Source organism: Lepidochelys olivacea (assembly GCF_965140295.1).
Source record: "Lepidochelys olivacea isolate rLepOli2 genome assembly, chromosome: 7".
In the NCBI taxonomy this organism is placed as follows: Eukaryota; Metazoa; Chordata; order Testudines; family Cheloniidae; genus Lepidochelys; species Lepidochelys olivacea.
In genome coordinates, this window is record NC_140417.1 from 1,586,022 (window position 1) to 1,602,751 (window position 16,730).

Here is a 16,730-nt window from a genome sequence, read left to right on the forward strand (position 1 = left end):
ACATAGAACCCCACTGTCCCCTTTCCCAAGAGGGAAGAAGGGGGCTTGTCAGAGGGAAGGTTAGGACAGTTTCCCCAGATGCTGAACTATTAGCTGTCACCATTTCCAGCTGTCTGCACACACCCTTCTGTCCCAACCTCCCAGTCCTGCCCCTCCGCCCCGCCTTTAAGGACACAGTGCCACTTCCAGGTTGTGAACTGGCCTGCCCATTGTGCTGGTAGCAATGGAGGGGAGCAGGACTCTGGAAGTGAGGCCCTGCCAATGGCACAGAGCACGGCCCCGGGAATGGAACTGAAGCTTCTCATTTATTAAAGTTTAGACCGTTAGATAATCCTCCCTTTACCCAGCCAAGGACCTCATGAGCCAAGAGCACTGAGGCAAGCATGCTGACCGGATATTTAGCCAAATTTCCCATTCACCAAATGCTGCTCCCCAGCTCCAAAGCAGTTCCTCTGGGGCTGCTCAGAGAGCCAGGCGACTGGAAGTGAGTGTGCACAGACTGCATGTTTACTTAATTTGATTAGGAAATGGAGAGTCACTCAATTGACGGCACTCTAATTAGAGCAAGAGAGGTTAAACTGCATGCCTGGGACAGCGGGAGCTCTTGGGAGGCCAGGGGAAGGACGGGCGGAACTGGCTCTTGGAACATATTAAAACTCTGATGGCAAGAGAGAGGGAGAGAAGCACCAAGAGTTGACTGAGGAAACTGCCTTCATGTCCACTGACCCCGACACCCTTTCATCAGGAAGGGGAGCTAGTAGGGCAGCTCTCCAAATTTGTGAGCGGCAGGAAGGAGACATGACTCACCCCTGAACAGGTGGGAGTGTGGCAGCAGCATCTTACAGCTCTGGTAATTAAAGGGGCTGCAGGTCCCCAAGAACTAACTAAAGGGAAACAAAGCAGAGCTGCACCCAAAGGATTCTCCATTATGCAGTGGCACAAATTAAGGCATAGCTTACAGGCAGAGGCATGGGTTCTGTTTCCAGCTCTACAGGCAGCCTTTTGTGTGGGCTCAGGCAAATCACTTCTCCATTTGAAAGTAGGGTGTGTGTGTGAGAATAAAATCTACCTACTTCACAGGGGGGCTCTTAGGGTTGGTGGTGACTGGCAAAGGGAGAAAGTGGACTTTGTGCCTGGATTCTCCATTTTGGTATATATAAAGCAGGCTTTTTCCACAGATGAGGCTCTGGATCCAGCCTCACATTACAGCACTGGATCTGGTCTCCAATACGCTAGAGATAAAAGAGATTCTCAGAGGCTGTATTTCAAAGCCCCTCTCACCATTGCCATCAGGATCTGCCTTGACTGCCGTGTACATCTCCCGGATGCTCTGCGGGGTCATCCACCTGCCATTCCCTAAGCGGGTGTGGGTCAGCACCTGAAATTATGAATAAGATAGTCACATCCTGGGCAATGATTTGCTCCTCTGTAATGCTAATGAAACCCTATGGGCTGGTAGCTCTGAATCCTGAGAGAGCTTCTTTGAAGGACATCAGGTAGCAGGGCTCCAGTGCAACACCTGAGAAAGGGATTCAAATGGAAGCTATTTTGCAACCTTAGCTATAACAGTGTGACCAGCACCTGCTCTAACATTTCAATTTATGCCATCATAAAGCACAGCTGGGAGTAAGCCAGCCAACAGCCAAGCAAAGGCAGCATGTGTCTTCCTTTCCCTTGGAGGGACAGTCAGCTGAACAGCTACAGAGTTAATGTAGTTCACTTGTGCCATTTAAAGACTTTCATAGGGAATGGTTTAGAAAGAAATGTTTGCTCTGAGGAGGATCCAGGAACGAAACGCCTCAAAGAGCTAGAGACAGACTGACTCCAGGCTTTGGAGGAAGAAGGCCTGTTCTGCAGTCACACTATGATCAAGAGCAATACTCAGCAACTACATAGGAGCTTTTCAGCTACATACCTGAAGTTACTTCACAAAGGAGGGTAAGGGTCATTAGCCCCATTCTACACCTGGGGAAATGTGAAGCACATCCAGGGGAAATGACTTGCTTAGGGTCACACACTGAGTCAGAGGCACGACTGGGATCCAGGTTGTGACTCCCAATCCTGTGCTGTAACACAATGGCCATATTTATTCGGAGGCCTTCTCTGCACTTGCTTACCCTAGCGGACTCAGTAGCTTACACACAGATCTAGAATTCTAACCAGCGACTCTGCAGTGCCCTGCCCACCATGGGAAGGCACAGCTAGCTCAGCAGGCTTCACCAAGCAAAGCCCTGCCGGTGCCAGCTACAGCCCTGAAGATATGAAATAACACAAAACTGCACATTTTCTCTTATCTCTGCATAGTTCAGCCCATAGGAGCCCTTTGCCCAGCTGATCAGAGCAGACATTTCCTAGCAACCCCCCAGCAGGATCACTGCTACTGAACGTTTCTCAGATTTATAAGACGTCTCCCTTCCATGCTGCAGTCCTGTAGAGACCTGACCTCCTCCAATGAAATAATGAAACGTTCTGTGCTGGGCTCCAGCCATGCCTTGGTACAATTAGCTATACAAGGATGAGCAACTTCACAACAGCCTCTCTTCTTAAATCCCCATATCAAACCTCTCTAGGTTTCTCCCCACCTCTCTGAGCTGCAGCTGCCCATCCTGGTTGTGATCCAGCAGGTTGAAGATGTCCATTTGGCTGATTTCTATCATTTCCATGGCCTCCTCATAGTCTTCAGTAGGCAGGATCTGGCTTTTCTGCAGCCCTTTCAACTGAGCTAGGTGGATAATCAGCTTACACTCTTCTTCAGTCAGGAAATCTGGAATTTCTGCAGGAAAAAAAAAAAAAAGGAAGTGGGAATGAAAGACCAAGGAAACTGTTGCAGTGAAATCCCTAACCTATAGCAGACAACAAAGAAAGGGGGAGAAAATTAGAAGCTTCCCAACAGATTTGGGGGAGGAGAAAGTTTAATATCCTTTCCTTCAATGCACCCCACTCATCCCCATGGAGCTTGATCCCAATGGGGCAGCACAGAGCACTAACCATTGGGCCGCTAGGGACTCTACTAAATACCTAGTTACAGGAAATTACTCTAGAGGAAGAGAACCCAGAGCCTTTGAGTTGGGCATGTTTGCAGTGCTGTCAGGCTTTCTTTGCCCCCATTTGGAGGGGAATCTGGCAGAGAACCAGGTGCTCTTCAGTGGAGCCTGGCTTGGAGAATCCACTGATGTGAAAGGCCTCTAACCTCACTCCCACACTCTCAGTGAGGTGGTCTCGGTTCCAAATTAAGATGCTTGATCTCTGAGCACAGAGTTATACCACAGGGGAAGAAGAGAGATTCCACTGACAGTCACAAAAATAAAGGGTAGGTGTATTACAGACTTTACAGAACCAAGACACTATATCTAACACATGTCCATTTTTAGCAACACAAAGCTAGCAGCTTATAGAGCCAATACCAAGATTATATACAATTTTCGAAGGAGAAAAGATCCATCTGTGATTATGTAGGCAGAAGAATTCCAGTCAAATGGAGTTTGGGGTTAACAATCTTGGTCAGTGAGATACTGGAGAGATCCCATAGGACACATCAGCTACACTCAAACCTCATTAGTACTGAAGATATTGTAGGAAGGGGGAAAAGCACATCTAGTCCAGTTTTGAAAGCTCAAATACCACTCTCCTGCTTTCTGAACTACCTCCCCATGAATTTTGGCAACTCTCTTGGCTAAGAACAGACCACAGTCCAATCAAGAAACACACTGAAAAGAAAAAAAATTAAGGTAATTGCTTCTGTTTAGAATGGAGGCTATCTGCTAAAATCCAGAGTGAGCAGGCGGCTTCTAATTCAGTACAGCTAGGTGTTAAGTCTGCAGAAAACAACACTGCTGCTCGCTTCCCAGGAAGCCCCCCCAAAAAACCACAATGTGTGTCCAGAACTCCCCTGGTAGGGAACATTTCCTGTGACAGGAGCACACAATCCTCTTCATAGAAATACTGCAGAGCTGCAACATCCACTTGCCACTTTCTAGTTAGTGGCGTAACACAAGTTAAGAACTGAGCAAACTGACAAGCAATACCCCCAATACTTTAAGTTCCCTAAACTGGACTGAAATAACATGACAATAAAGGTTTTGGAATTTAATTACCAGCTAGAGAAGGAACAACCTCTCCTAAATTACAGCAGCTGGATTTCATACCAAAATACAATTTATATTCACTAGAATGAGCTTTCTATGGCACAGACTGCTAGATGAAGTTTGTCAATCAAATGCTGGTAATCCTGTGTGTAAACAGTTTCCCAACTGGGGAGAAACCTCCCTGAAATGGTTAACTTCCGAACACAGGGCCATCCCACCCCACTGCCTGTTTAACAATGGATCAAGCTAAACAAATGGCTCCTAATTGACTTGGGGCAACACTTGATTGCTTTTCCACAAAAACAAAAGGGAGGAAAACACTGGCATTTTTAAAATAATGACTAATCCGGAGAAGAGAATGGGCCAGCATAATGGTGTTGAACAGAGAGCTCCAAGCCAGGGGGGGCCCAAGCTGTTCCACAGTGTGTGCCCCCATCAACACCTGCTGATCTCAGCCAAGCCCCCTACAAAAATCCAAACAATCAAGGCAAACACAAACTGTGGTATCAGAGCTCAGAGAGGGTTGCATTTAATGAGACTGGATTAGCAGAGAGGTGGCTTCATGCTATAAAAACCATCTCCCAGTCAGGAGCAAGTCCGTTCTCAGTGCACTGCACAAGGCAGAGAGGGTCACCTGCTCTCTGAACATTTTACAGCTACTGGTCCGAAGAAAGAATGAATGCAGCAAACTGCAGATTTCCTGCACTGAGCATGCAGTGGCTGTTGGCTGTCTTCATATGTCTGTTAAACTGGGGCTTCTCAGGAGTTTACGGGTACTTCTTGAGGAGCTCCTCCAGGTGTATGCTCATTCCAAGAAGCATGGCCTTATGCTACGACATTGGATATTCAGATATGCGCATCCCCAACCTGCTGGAACATGAGACTATGGCAGAGGTGATCCAGCAGTCTTCTAGTTGGCTTCCCTTGCTAGCCAGAGAGTGCCACCCAGATGCCAGGATCTTCCTCTGCTCACTCTTTGCACCTATCTGCTTGGACAGGTAAGGCATTTCAAATATGTTATTTCAACATGGTCTGTTGGATAAAGCTTCCTAATAGGAGAACAGTCTCCTGAGATGGGCTGGGAAACTCAATTGCTAAAGTCATTTAGAACTAGAATGGACAAAGCAGCAAAGTATTGTAAGGAAGAGTGTGGCATGGGCAGGGGGATGAATGAGATGACTCACTAGGGGTTTCCCCCCCTCTACCTGGGGGCATTTCTGAGGGGAAATAAAAATCCTGCCAGACAACTGAAATGTGTCCTTGGTTTTGAATTTAATTTGAAGATCAGTTGCCTTATAACTCACACACTTTTCTAACTGTAATTACTTCAGAAAACCCACTGGTGGTTTTCTACCTGCAGACCATGCTGGTCTTCACCCAATGCTCCAGCTTCTGTATAGTGTGCAAAAAACCCCCATCTTCTCTTCACTTCCACACAGAGGCTGGCCATCCCTGAAATATCAACACAGTAATTCGCTCCTCTCCTTGCCTCCCACCACCAGCAACCCTTGTATTCCTGCTTCTAAATTCTTTGCTCTCCTGTTCTAGGTGTTGGCCCCCTTTGTGTTTCTCCCCCTCCACTTGTCTCTCAGACATGGCACATGGGCTCATCTGGAGTCCAGTTTCTTGCACAGTTGCACACAGTGAATTTCCCCTGTGCTGCACACAGTAACTCCTCTCTCCTACTTCAGGTTTCCAGTAACTTTACCTATAAAGATCCTTGTCTCCCACTCCTCTTGTGCAGAACCAAATAATCCTGCTCCTGCGTCACTACCAGTAACCTCTCCTTACACAATACCCCCCCCACACACACTCCAGCACCTAGGGGTTCTTACAAAGGACAAATCCTGGTTTTTGTGGTGGCTTGGCAACAAACTGCAGAGCAATTTAGGAGCTCCAGGGACCTGGTTAGAACAGAAACACAAGCAGCAGCTGCATCACTAGAGCAAGCACTTTCACCTTGGGAAGATGGGTGGCCGTGGCAACACCCTTCACAAGGAGAAGGGAACGGCTCTCGGCCCATAATTTCATCCTATTCTATTCTCTCCCATTTGTGTCAAACACTCAAACGTTTATTGTTTGGTTTCAAAATGTGCATATTCACAGCGTATGTCAAAACTGCTACAGCACTATTAACATGCAAACCTGTGGAGGCAAGGCCAATCCCAATTTAAAACACCGGTACAGACACTTTACTAATAGTTTCTGGAAAATCAGTACCAATTTTTGAGACAAAGAACTCCAATATTTCCTTCCTAGAGAAAACCTCTGGGACCGTAATTGTTGTATTCTGCCTCCTGCAAACTAAAGCTACTGTAGGGAATATGTATGTCATTCCAAGGTACAACATACTGCTGTTAATTTAGGAAGGCTGGTGGTTTGAGCTTGCTCTGGAACAGTTAACCCTTCACTTGTGCTTGCAGGGAAAAGCTCGAGACTCAGCACAGTCCCGTTTCTCTCACTAGGTTCATCTACCCCTGCCGCAGCCTCTGTGAAGCTGTTAGGAACAGCTGTGCTCCAATCATGGCTTGCTATGGCTACCCATGGCCTGAAATCCTGAACTGCAACAAGTTCCCTGCAGATCACAACTTATGCATTTCAACAATCACTGATGAAACCACTTCGAGCAGGAGAAGTAAGGCATTTTTCTAACCCACTTTGCCATAGATAACATTTAAAGGTGAACTGCAAAGCAAAAACAGGGGCCTGTGCCATGTTTGGGCTTTTCTTTTTAAAATGACCTCTTAATTCTGCTAGGCTTTTGTACAACAGAAATGCTGGTTTTGTGCACCCAGGAGAATTCTGTGGTGACTGGAGAACTGAGGAAATGAGACAAAACAGAGCAGCAGCTAGGAGGGGGAAGAATTTTTAGTCAGACTATTTAGAAGTCTGCGGTTTTATTTCTGTTAAAACCTGTTCAATTTCAATCACTATTTAACATTTTGGAGAAGGAGGACTGTGTTATAGATTTAATATGCCTGCCCCTCCAAGCAAGGCATGAGAGTTAATGCTACACACGCTCAGATAGCCTCAAGATCGTCCAGCAAAGCCAATGATGTTCAGCTCAATATTCCCAAAATTAAAGAAAAACCATTCAGGCCGCCTTTGTACATCAGAAAACAGCTAAAAAGGGCACAAGCTCCTCTCTTGGCCAGTGGGTGTGAAGCAACATTCAAACAGCTTTGAAGTAAAAATTTAAGGAGAAATCCTCCCCAGCACCACCCTTCCCATGTTGTGCTCCTTTAGCTGGGCTGCTGGTGTTACCAGCATTTCCAGAACAAGTGCATAACAAGACAGTTCTACCACACATCTGAAGAACCAATCTCACTCACTAAGGGTTGGCCCCTACTGTAGCTGCTGTTAGGTGACCACGAGTGTAAAGGCTCATCTAGACATTCCACACACATTTGTTCCAGGCCACAGGGTTCATGGAGCGTCTACATTAGTACCGACAGTGGTGTCTGCGAACGTGACTTACGAGAAGACGTGAAGCTCTAGGCTAGACAAACTCCGCCTGCACGTTTAGCAGCGCTATACCCTGCTCTCCCTTCTGAATGACCCTCAGGCAGTTGAATTATTCGCTGGTGCTGGGCACCTGGGGCTGAAAACAGACTCTGGAAGACCCTGAGCAGAGCACAGAAGTGATGTGCTTTAATTTCAGAAGGGGGGAAAACAGCTAGATATGTCTGCCAAATAGACATCCATCCTTCCCAGCCCATGCAACAAACAGCATTTACATTGCCTTCAAAAGCAGCTGCCCACTGACTGACCCAGCCTAGCTTCCAGCTGGAAGCTAGGGTAAGTCTTCAGTACGCCCCCCCCCCCCCCCAAAGCGTCCTTAACTCAGGTTAGCTACCTTGGACATGGCTTTTACCTCGGGTTAGCAGCTTGAGTTAAAGCCTCCAGGGGAGCCTGGGATTGAACTTGAGCACTAACCCCCTAACCCAGTTGGAAGCAGAGCTGCTGGGTCTTCATTGCTGTTTTAAGCCAAGTTAGCTAATGAGTTAAGAACGAACCTTTGCTTGTTTGTGGTGAACACATACCCTGAGATGCCATGAGCCGTGACAGAAGGGAATGGCAAAGCTGAGCATAAGCAAAGCACAGAGGAAAATAATGGATGAGTGGAGAAAACACCAAGGCAAACGCAGACAATGGTGGACACTGTCCGAACAAGTGGGGAGATGATTTTTCCTTCAGTAATTTCTCACTGCTGCTGCCACTGGTGTTAGGAGTGAGTGTTCCAACCACAACACCCACCTACTCCAGCTCTGGGCAAGTGGCAGTAACACAGGGACGCGTGTAGGCAAAGATCCTATCATTTCCCTCCTTGACAGTCTACACACAAAGCCCAAGACGCGAATGAGTCAGAGGCTGCACTTCATCTCAACCCTCCAGTGAGCTGCTCCAGTTCAGAGGGGCAGCACACTGATGGTGGAAGCTGGCAGTGTCACTGTTGTTGCTGGGCCTGTTAGAGCACTTGAATCTCCCAGGCTCTCAATGGCACATCAAGGAGCTTTTGGAAAAGTTCAAGAAGAATGCTATAACTCGGTCTCTGTTGCAGCAGTGCCCCGAGCCAGCTGTAGGGACTGTGAGCTTGAGGAAGCCAGAACCACCAAGGAGATACTGGAAAACTTCTGTGCCAACGATTTCAGTGAGTACACATACCTTTTCTTCCCACCTCAGACGCTGCTTCCCCTCTAATAGCCAACCAAACAGCAGCATCCCCTGGAAGCCTCTTCTATTTGCTATAAGAAAGACTTGGAAAAGGTATGGCTCCAGCTTTACAGTTTTCATTCCTCACCTATGTGCTGAATGTCAAGTGTCCAAACTGCTCAGGGCTGCTCTGGCAACTTGCCCACAATTCACGGCTTGCACCAAGGCCAACATCCTGCATTATGCATTTTTGATTGGTTTTGGTTCTATTCCCCCATACGCTGCGAGAGCCAATCATGTGGTTCACTTTGGAGGCCAGAGTTCAAATCAGATTCCTATCAAGGCAGATACACTTGGTCATCTCCAGCCTACACACATCAAACCCCAACACAGTTATCCCAGCAATTCACTGTTTCTGCTCTGAGGCCAGAGACTGGAGCAGGTAGTGGGGTTGGGCCAAACAGCTTGCTTAACTTTTAATTTCCACAAAGTTCTACAGCATTCAGTCACATAATCTTCATGGCTAAATCCTGGACAACTTTGACAAGGATATTAGTGCTTGCAGCCCCTGCGCTGAGAGAAAGGCTAAGACTGGAACACCTAAGGGAGTGCAGAGCAGGATTGAGGTGCACTGGACAGATGCACAAGGCCATCTGCACAACCACTTCCTGCCCTGTGCCTCTGTCTATTCAGTGGCATTAACCTCCTTCATGAGCACTCATCCTTCCCCCTACTCAAAGGGGAGCGGAAGTGAAGAGAATAGTTACTGGCACTAGAAAGGCTGTAATCACAGATTTGGAGGATTACAAGTTGAGCACAACCTCCTCCAATTTGGCTGGGACATCACTGAGTCAGGGAAACATCTATGACACTTATTACATTCAAAATGGAAAAGTTCTGTATGTTGCCAGCAGAAGTGGGAGTGAGGTAGTTAACCACCAGCAGTAAAGAAATCCCAAAGGGAATGAACATAAATCAGGTGGGTAATAACAATAGGTAACTGTTTCATATTTGCTTCTTCCAGCTGTGAAAATTAGAATCTCCAGGAAGAACATGACCTCCACCATCTCTGCTTTTGACATGGATTCCAAGCTGGAGGTTTTGAAGCATGGCCCCCTCCTCCGGGCGGAAATCCACCCAAGACTGCAGCACTGGCTAGACCTAGATGCCACCTGTGTTCGCAATATCATGAGAGGTACACACACAGGAGTCTATGTCATCAGTGGAGAGGTGCAGAATGACAAGGTGGTCGTAAACAAGGCCTATGCATGGCACAAGAAGAACAGGAACCTGCAGCAGGCTGTGCGGCGATGGAAACACCACCGGTGCCGAGCATAGTCTGGCAGGAGATTTCAGAAATCTCTGCTCCACTCATAGGAAATTGCTCCCCTCCCTGTACCTAGAAAACGATCCATGACAACCAGGGCTTTGGGGATGTGGGTCGGTACAATGGCTATCTTTAAGTGGGATTCAGTGTAGTCAATAGCCAAGGTCTAGAGGCCATACTACAGAGCATTTCACTAAGGGATTGCTGTACAACATGTTAATTAATTAAGAGCTTAGGGAGTCACCTGTTGCTCCAAGAAATGGAAAGACACAAACATGCTGTGTTCTTCTTTATCTCCTACTGCACTGGAAACCCAGTTTCTAATAGATGTGGCAAGCTTGTGTAGTAGCAGGAATAAGTGAATTGAAGTCCTCAGCTTAGACTGGACAGGAGGAGATACCTAGTAGCTATTCTTGTCTGTTCCCTTCACACTGAAACGTGGTAGTAATTTCAGTCCTGTGGTTTGTCCCTGAAACACAGACTTTGCATAAGTGCAAGCTTGCTGTGGGCCCAGAGATATTACAAAGACATTTCCACACACAGATCACCTTGCTTGGTGAGACATGTGGCCAGCAGCTGTATTCACCACTTGCAACTACGCCACAGGGCTGCCTATGTAATGGATAAAGTTTTAAAGGAGACCTGCAAAGGAAAATGTTGGAATTCTGCCCTTTTTACTTTCTGCTAGGAAAAGGTCGCCCAAAAGGGTTAATTCACTAAGGGAATTAAAAAAAAAAAAAAAATCAGTCTACCTAGGAAGACCCTGGTGACTGAAGAACTAGTGAAGTGAGGATTTCCCAAGAGTCAGGACAGAAAGCTGAACAACTGGGAGACTAAGGGATTTTTAGTCAGACTGTTTAAAAGTCTTTTTGGTAGCACCCACTTAATTTCAGTGACTAGCATGCATTTTGGAGAAAGGGTGTCTCTGTTCAAGATTCAATACACACCCCTTCAGTGATGTACAGTCTGAGACCATTTGAGAAGTCCCCTGTCAAAACCTGGGAAGATCAGACTCAATGATAAACAAAGCAGGGGGAAAAAAAACTTTAAATATATCCCTCCATGCCTTCTTTCTTTATCTAAAAGAGTCAAAAATAGCAACAGGAGCATTTTTCTAAAATCCTTTGCAGATCCCCTATATCAAAAGAAGCACTTACAGCAGTCATCTTCAAGGACAGGTATGGTTCTCCTGCTTTCCAGACAGGTGTTGCTTTTCCAGAATTCCTGGTGAAAGTAAATATGTATGGAGGTATTCCTAGACTAGAGCAAATACAGTAAACACAGGATTGAAATAGGGAAGCAAAGAAAAGCTTTGGGGGTAAATGGGTCTTCCTTGTACAGTGACAATTGACATGTTTACCTATAATGTGAGGTTTGTTTTGTTTCTTGATCATCAGTCATTTACTTTAACGATCATCCAGCATGCGGAGGGGAGATACATGGAACATTTGTTTGGAGAGAGGTGCATTACAGATACCATTGTCGGTCTAAGTGCTCTGAAAGTGTTTCATTAATTGGCAATCAGATTTTCTCTTTATCTCTGGCAGTACCTGAGGAGAGGCTTGCGGCCCCCCGCAGGACTTTCCTTGTTCAAATTCAGTTGGGGAAATTGGCCACATCCCGATATTTGTGCAAATTTAACTTCTGGACTACTGAGGCACAGAGTATTTTTATAGATTCATAGAGTCTAAGGACAGAAAGAAGGAACCACTGTGATCACCTAGTCTGACCTCCTGTATGACAAAGGCCACAGAATGTCACCAAAATAATTCCTAGAGCAGATCTCTTTGAAAAATATCCAACCTTAATTCAAAATTGCCAGTGATCCACCACACCCTTTGGTAAACTGTTCCAATGTTTAATGACCCTGACTACTGAAAATTTACACCATATTTTTAGTTTGAATTTGTCTAGCTTCATCTTCCATCCATTACACTGTGTTAGCTCTCTCTGCTGGACTGAAGAGCCCATTATTAAATATTCATTCCCTATAAGGCAGATTGTCTAATCCTTTAATTATTTTCACTGCTCTGCTATAAACCCTCTCCGATTTATCAGCATCCTTCTTGAATTGTGGACATCAGAACTAGACACAGCATTCAAGCAGCGGTCACATCAGTGTCAAATTCAGAGGTAAAATAACCTCTCTACTCCTACTTGAGATACCCCTCTTTACACATTAGCCCTTCTGACCACAGCATTGCACTGGGAACTCATGTTCAGCTGATTATCCACCATAACCCCCAAATCTTTTTTCAGCCTCCCATCCTGTAAACATGCCCTGCATTCTATGTTTCTCGATGTACACATTTACATTTTGTTATATTAAAACACACAGTTTGCTTGCACCCAGCTTACCAAGTGACCCAGATTGCTCTGTACTAGTGACCTGTCCTCTTCATTATTTACCACTCCCACAATTTTTGTGTCATCTGTAAATTTTATCAGTGATGATTTTATGTTTTCCTCCAGGACATTGATATAAATGTTAAATACTATAGGGCCAAGAACTGATGCCTCTGGGGCCCCACTAGAAAAACATCCACTCCACGATTCCCTGCTTACAATTACATGTTGAGAACTATCAGTTAAGCCAGTTTTTAATCCATTTAATGGGTGCCATATTAATTTTACATCATTCCAGTTCTTTAATCTAAATGTTGTGCAGTACCAAGTTGAACATCTAAAAAACACAGTGAGACCGCAAGCTTTTATTTCCCTGCCTCGGCTTACAAATTGGAGCCCAAACCATAGGGATCCTTGCAAGGTGGTCTCTTAAATGACAATTGCCTCAAAGCAGATTGCACTTTAAATTATCACAGAATCTATAAAGCTATAAAGACTGAAAAAGCCCTGTCTGGTGCTTGTTTGATACCAACAGGATTATTTCATTATTAGCGTTTCTCATAAAGAGGAAAACAAACACGGCAAGAACCTTTCCTAGTTCTATGAAATAATAAGCTTGGTTTCAATGGCAGATGAGATTCTATGTCATTTTTAAATGTTTAAGTATTAAAAAAACAAAAACAAAAAAAACCATTTCCCAGTAGTGCCCTTGCCACACTCCCAAACACAAAGCCGATGAAAAGTCTTTAACATGGCCTCCTTTGCCTGAAATCAATGTTGCACTGCACTTTCCCAAATGCATTCAGAAAATGTGGACTAGTCACTTCTATACTTGTCCTCAAACTCTGCAAAACATTTTGATAAATATAAAAGCCTTTGAATTAATTAACTTGAAAAGTCCTTTAGAGCTAGAGCCTCTCTGTTTTGTCTACACACAATGCTGATTTCTTATTGATGAAAGAGATGCTCATCATCAGATTGAAGTGTATCAACACAGTGGAGCTGTTCCAACTTCACAACATCAATTTTTAAACCAGTTTTGTTAACTTGAAACAACTTGTGGATAGAGAATACCTTAGTGGTCTTTTAAAGTCAACAAGGGGTCCTGGGAGGCTCAGTGGGGTGATAAGAGCTGTCTGTGAGCTGAAGTTCCTAAATAAGAACTCCTTATCAGAGGACAAAGCAGTACAAGCTGTATAAGGCCGTAAAGTGCTAGACATCAAGCACTGTTCCAGGAGCGATGCATTTCCGGATAACAGGATCAGAAAACAAGGCCTACCTCCAGAATCCAGAAGAGAGGTATTAAGCTGGATTAATAAAGTTGTGAGTCTACTATGCCATAAATCTGTTTTTTTGTCAACTACAGCAACTTTCTTGAAGGCCAGGATCAGCTCTGTTAGGCAAATTAAATCAATAAGGGTAAGTAAGTTAGAACTGAGGCCCCAAGGGAAACTTAATTAGTAAAATCAAACTGACCCCTCATACCGCGTTTCCTGTGATTATATTGAGGCTTTTTGTGTGTGTTGACTTTTATAAGACACCAGTTCCAAACTTCAGTCTTTACACACTGCCAGAAGGAAAACTATTGTGGAATTTACAAGTTATGAATACTGTGTATTTAGGAATCAATGACAGAGCCGTGTGTGTTTCTTAAATATGCTCGTTGCATTAAAAGGATTTAAATAAGAAGCGTGTCTGGGTTTTTTCTGAGCTTTCACTTTGAATCAGGCAACATGAACCACAAGGATCCTTTTCTTCTTATTCATATCACACAACAATGGTGAAAGTGCCATAAAGAATTTAGTGTCCCTGTTTTGTTCATACCTATGCTGGAAACAGTTTCTCTCCACCTGGACAAACAAGAACTTGTACACAATTGTGCCAGTAAGAGTCATTCACACCTTTGCAATATACTAAACCAGGGATTGGCAATCTTTGGCATGCGGCCTGTCAGGGACAGTTTGTTTACCTGCAGCATCTGCAAGTTCAGCCGATGGCAGCTCCCGCTGGCCATGGTTCACTGTTCCAGGGCAATGGGGACTGCGGGAAGCAGCGTGAGCTGGTTTGTACATTGATTCTCCAGAGATTAGGAGGTAAGAAGGCAAGTTGAGATAGTTGCCTTTTTTCTTAAATCAGTTTCCTACATTTTATGGAAATCAGATCAATTCACTTATTCTTCAAATTATACTAAAAAATAAAAACAAAAGAACTGGTAAGCAGCTCAAAAATTTGAACTGATTCTCTCTGCCTTAATAAGTAAATCTTAATAAAGATCTGAAAAATATGTCTGAATAATCCATTTCCTAAAGGCAGGAGAGAAGAGCTATACATTTTATAATGTCATTATCACTCACTTCCATATGCCCTGTGGGAGTAATCAGAAGAGCTACAATCAAAGCAGGATGGCAGAAATCCAGTTGCCAGTTTGCCTTTGGCAGCCTTCGGAATTCACACAGGCCTGTTTTTATTGCATTGGGCTGCTAACAATGTTAAAAGGGGATACATAAGCTATCACATTTATATACCATCTAAGAAAAAGCACATAAAAGGGAACAGTCATGCTCTGTCTCCTGGGGAACATCAACTAAGTAACAGATCTCAATTTTCTCTAACTCACGTGAGCAGAGACCCTTAATCTACTAGTCAGGTAGTAGTTACCAACCCCTTGATGCTTCAGAGATTTTGTCCTCACCGCAAAATTAACTCAAGTTATAACTCGAGTGTTGTGCCTAACTTGAGTCCTGTCCACACACACACACACCAGCCTTTAACTTGCGTGCACTGGTGCTTTTAAGTCGCATTGGCTAGCCTGAGAGAAGATATAAGCTAAGCTTGTGTTAGTCCAATTCAGCAACTTGCTAAATGACCACCTTGCTTCTAATGCCGTCCCACAATTCCCCCAGCATGCCCAGAAAGGAATGAAAAGTTCTCACACAATTCACTGGGAAAGCATTTACACAGCATTTCATCTTACAGAAGTGCAAAGAACCATGGGCTGGGCACACAGAAGGGACACACACAGCAAGTGCAGTGGCAGTGTGCAAACAGCAACTCAAGTGTTATTTCACAGTATGATTGCTCTCACTGGAGCTAGGCTAACTAGAGAGCAGTAACTGGAGGGTAGATTACTGCAGAGTTAATTTGAGTTAAGACATACGCAATGAAAGGCACAAAACCTTCTACCATGGACAGTGGTTCTCACCCATAAGCCACCTCACTATTCCTTCTGAAGCTACCACTTAACATAAAGAATTCAGACATCATTTCACACCACATGAACAGCATCTACGAGGACACAAACTCCAGTTTCATGATTTACTGCAGAAATTTCTCCTTTTTACAAAGCTGTGTTTTTAATTTTACCAACCAGATTCTGAATTACCATAACTCCAGTGCTCTCTCTTTATTGGCTTGGGGCCCATAATGGCCACAAATATATCCAGACTGCAGTGTGGATTAAAATATCAATGGGATTTCAGCCACCCTGTTAGCAGGTCTTGTGCGGGGCTGTGCGTCTTACCAAAGAGAAGTGGTTTCAAGCTGAGAGTTCTCATGAAATGGACTTTGTTAGGGACCAGCTCCACCTTTTGCTTATGGCCAACCTGGGGGACAAAACAGCAGGAATTAACAGCTTACATTCCAGGCACAAATTTTCAGTATTTTTCCCCCCCACTGTGCATCCAACAATCACTATGCCAAAAAAGCCTGCCTGCAATTTTGGACTGCATCTATACAGACACAGCAGGCAGCCAGGAGTCCCTTTCTATACAGTTCGTGTGCTACTGCATCTGGATGTCCGAATTCAATTCTGGGCCCCTCATCCCTGGGTCTGGGCAGGTTAGTTCTTGGTTTAAACTCAGCTGAAAGGAGTTAAAAATTCAGCTAAGGTGCAACTGAGATCAGTGGAGTGCCACCCATTTATAGCGAGACCCAATTTACCCCGAAGTTGGTAAGAAATAAAGAGCAGTAATAAGAACACATCAGAGGAATGACCTGTACCCCTGAAAGGAGACTGAAAAGAGAATGGCACCAAGCTGGCAAAACTCCGAGCCCGCTACACTGTTTCTCGCTAAATCACCTCAGGCCAAACTTCAGCGAGCCGAGCCGAGCCGATCTGTACCACGCCAGCGCAGCCGGAGGCGGGCCAGCCCGGGCCGCATTGTGTGTTGCCAAGTCCTCCCGCCCCGCACGCGGCTGAGCGGAGACCGGCTGCGAATCCCGGCGCCCAGGCTGTGCCGAGCTGGGCCAGCCCACGGCACGGAGCGCCAGGCCGAGCGATGTCCCCCCTCACCGGGCCGGGCCGGGCCGGCCCCCGGCAA

The 16,730-nt window shown here is 45.2% G+C and overlaps 2 protein-coding genes across 4 annotated transcripts in view; one reads left to right on the plus strand and one right to left on the minus strand.

Moving 5' to 3' along the window:
- P4HTM (prolyl 4-hydroxylase, transmembrane) overlaps positions 1-16,730 on the minus strand; it is a 28,517-nt gene that overhangs the window by 11,103 nt on the left and 684 nt on the right. For all 3 annotated transcript variants that reach the window (XM_084634920.1, XM_084634919.1, XM_084634918.1), the window contains exons 2-4: positions 15,932-16,013; positions 2,583-2,773; positions 1,282-1,378 (exon numbers count right to left, since the gene is read on the minus strand). In XM_084634920.1, coding sequence (XP_084491046.1) covers positions 1,282-1,378; positions 2,583-2,773; positions 15,932-16,013 — 370 coding nt within the window. The remainder of the gene's footprint in view (positions 1-1,281; positions 1,379-2,582; positions 2,774-15,931; positions 16,014-16,730) is intronic.
- On the plus strand, positions 4,815-10,076 carry LOC311523551 (secreted frizzled-related protein 5-like; the record flags this gene model as incomplete). Its single annotated transcript, XM_084633661.1, has 4 exons — positions 4,815-5,083; positions 6,551-6,720; positions 8,647-8,736; positions 9,763-10,076. The coding sequence occupies exons 1-4, from the start codon at positions 4,887-4,889 to the stop codon at positions 10,074-10,076; spliced, it is 771 nt and encodes a 256-aa protein (XP_084489787.1). The 5' UTR covers positions 4,815-4,886.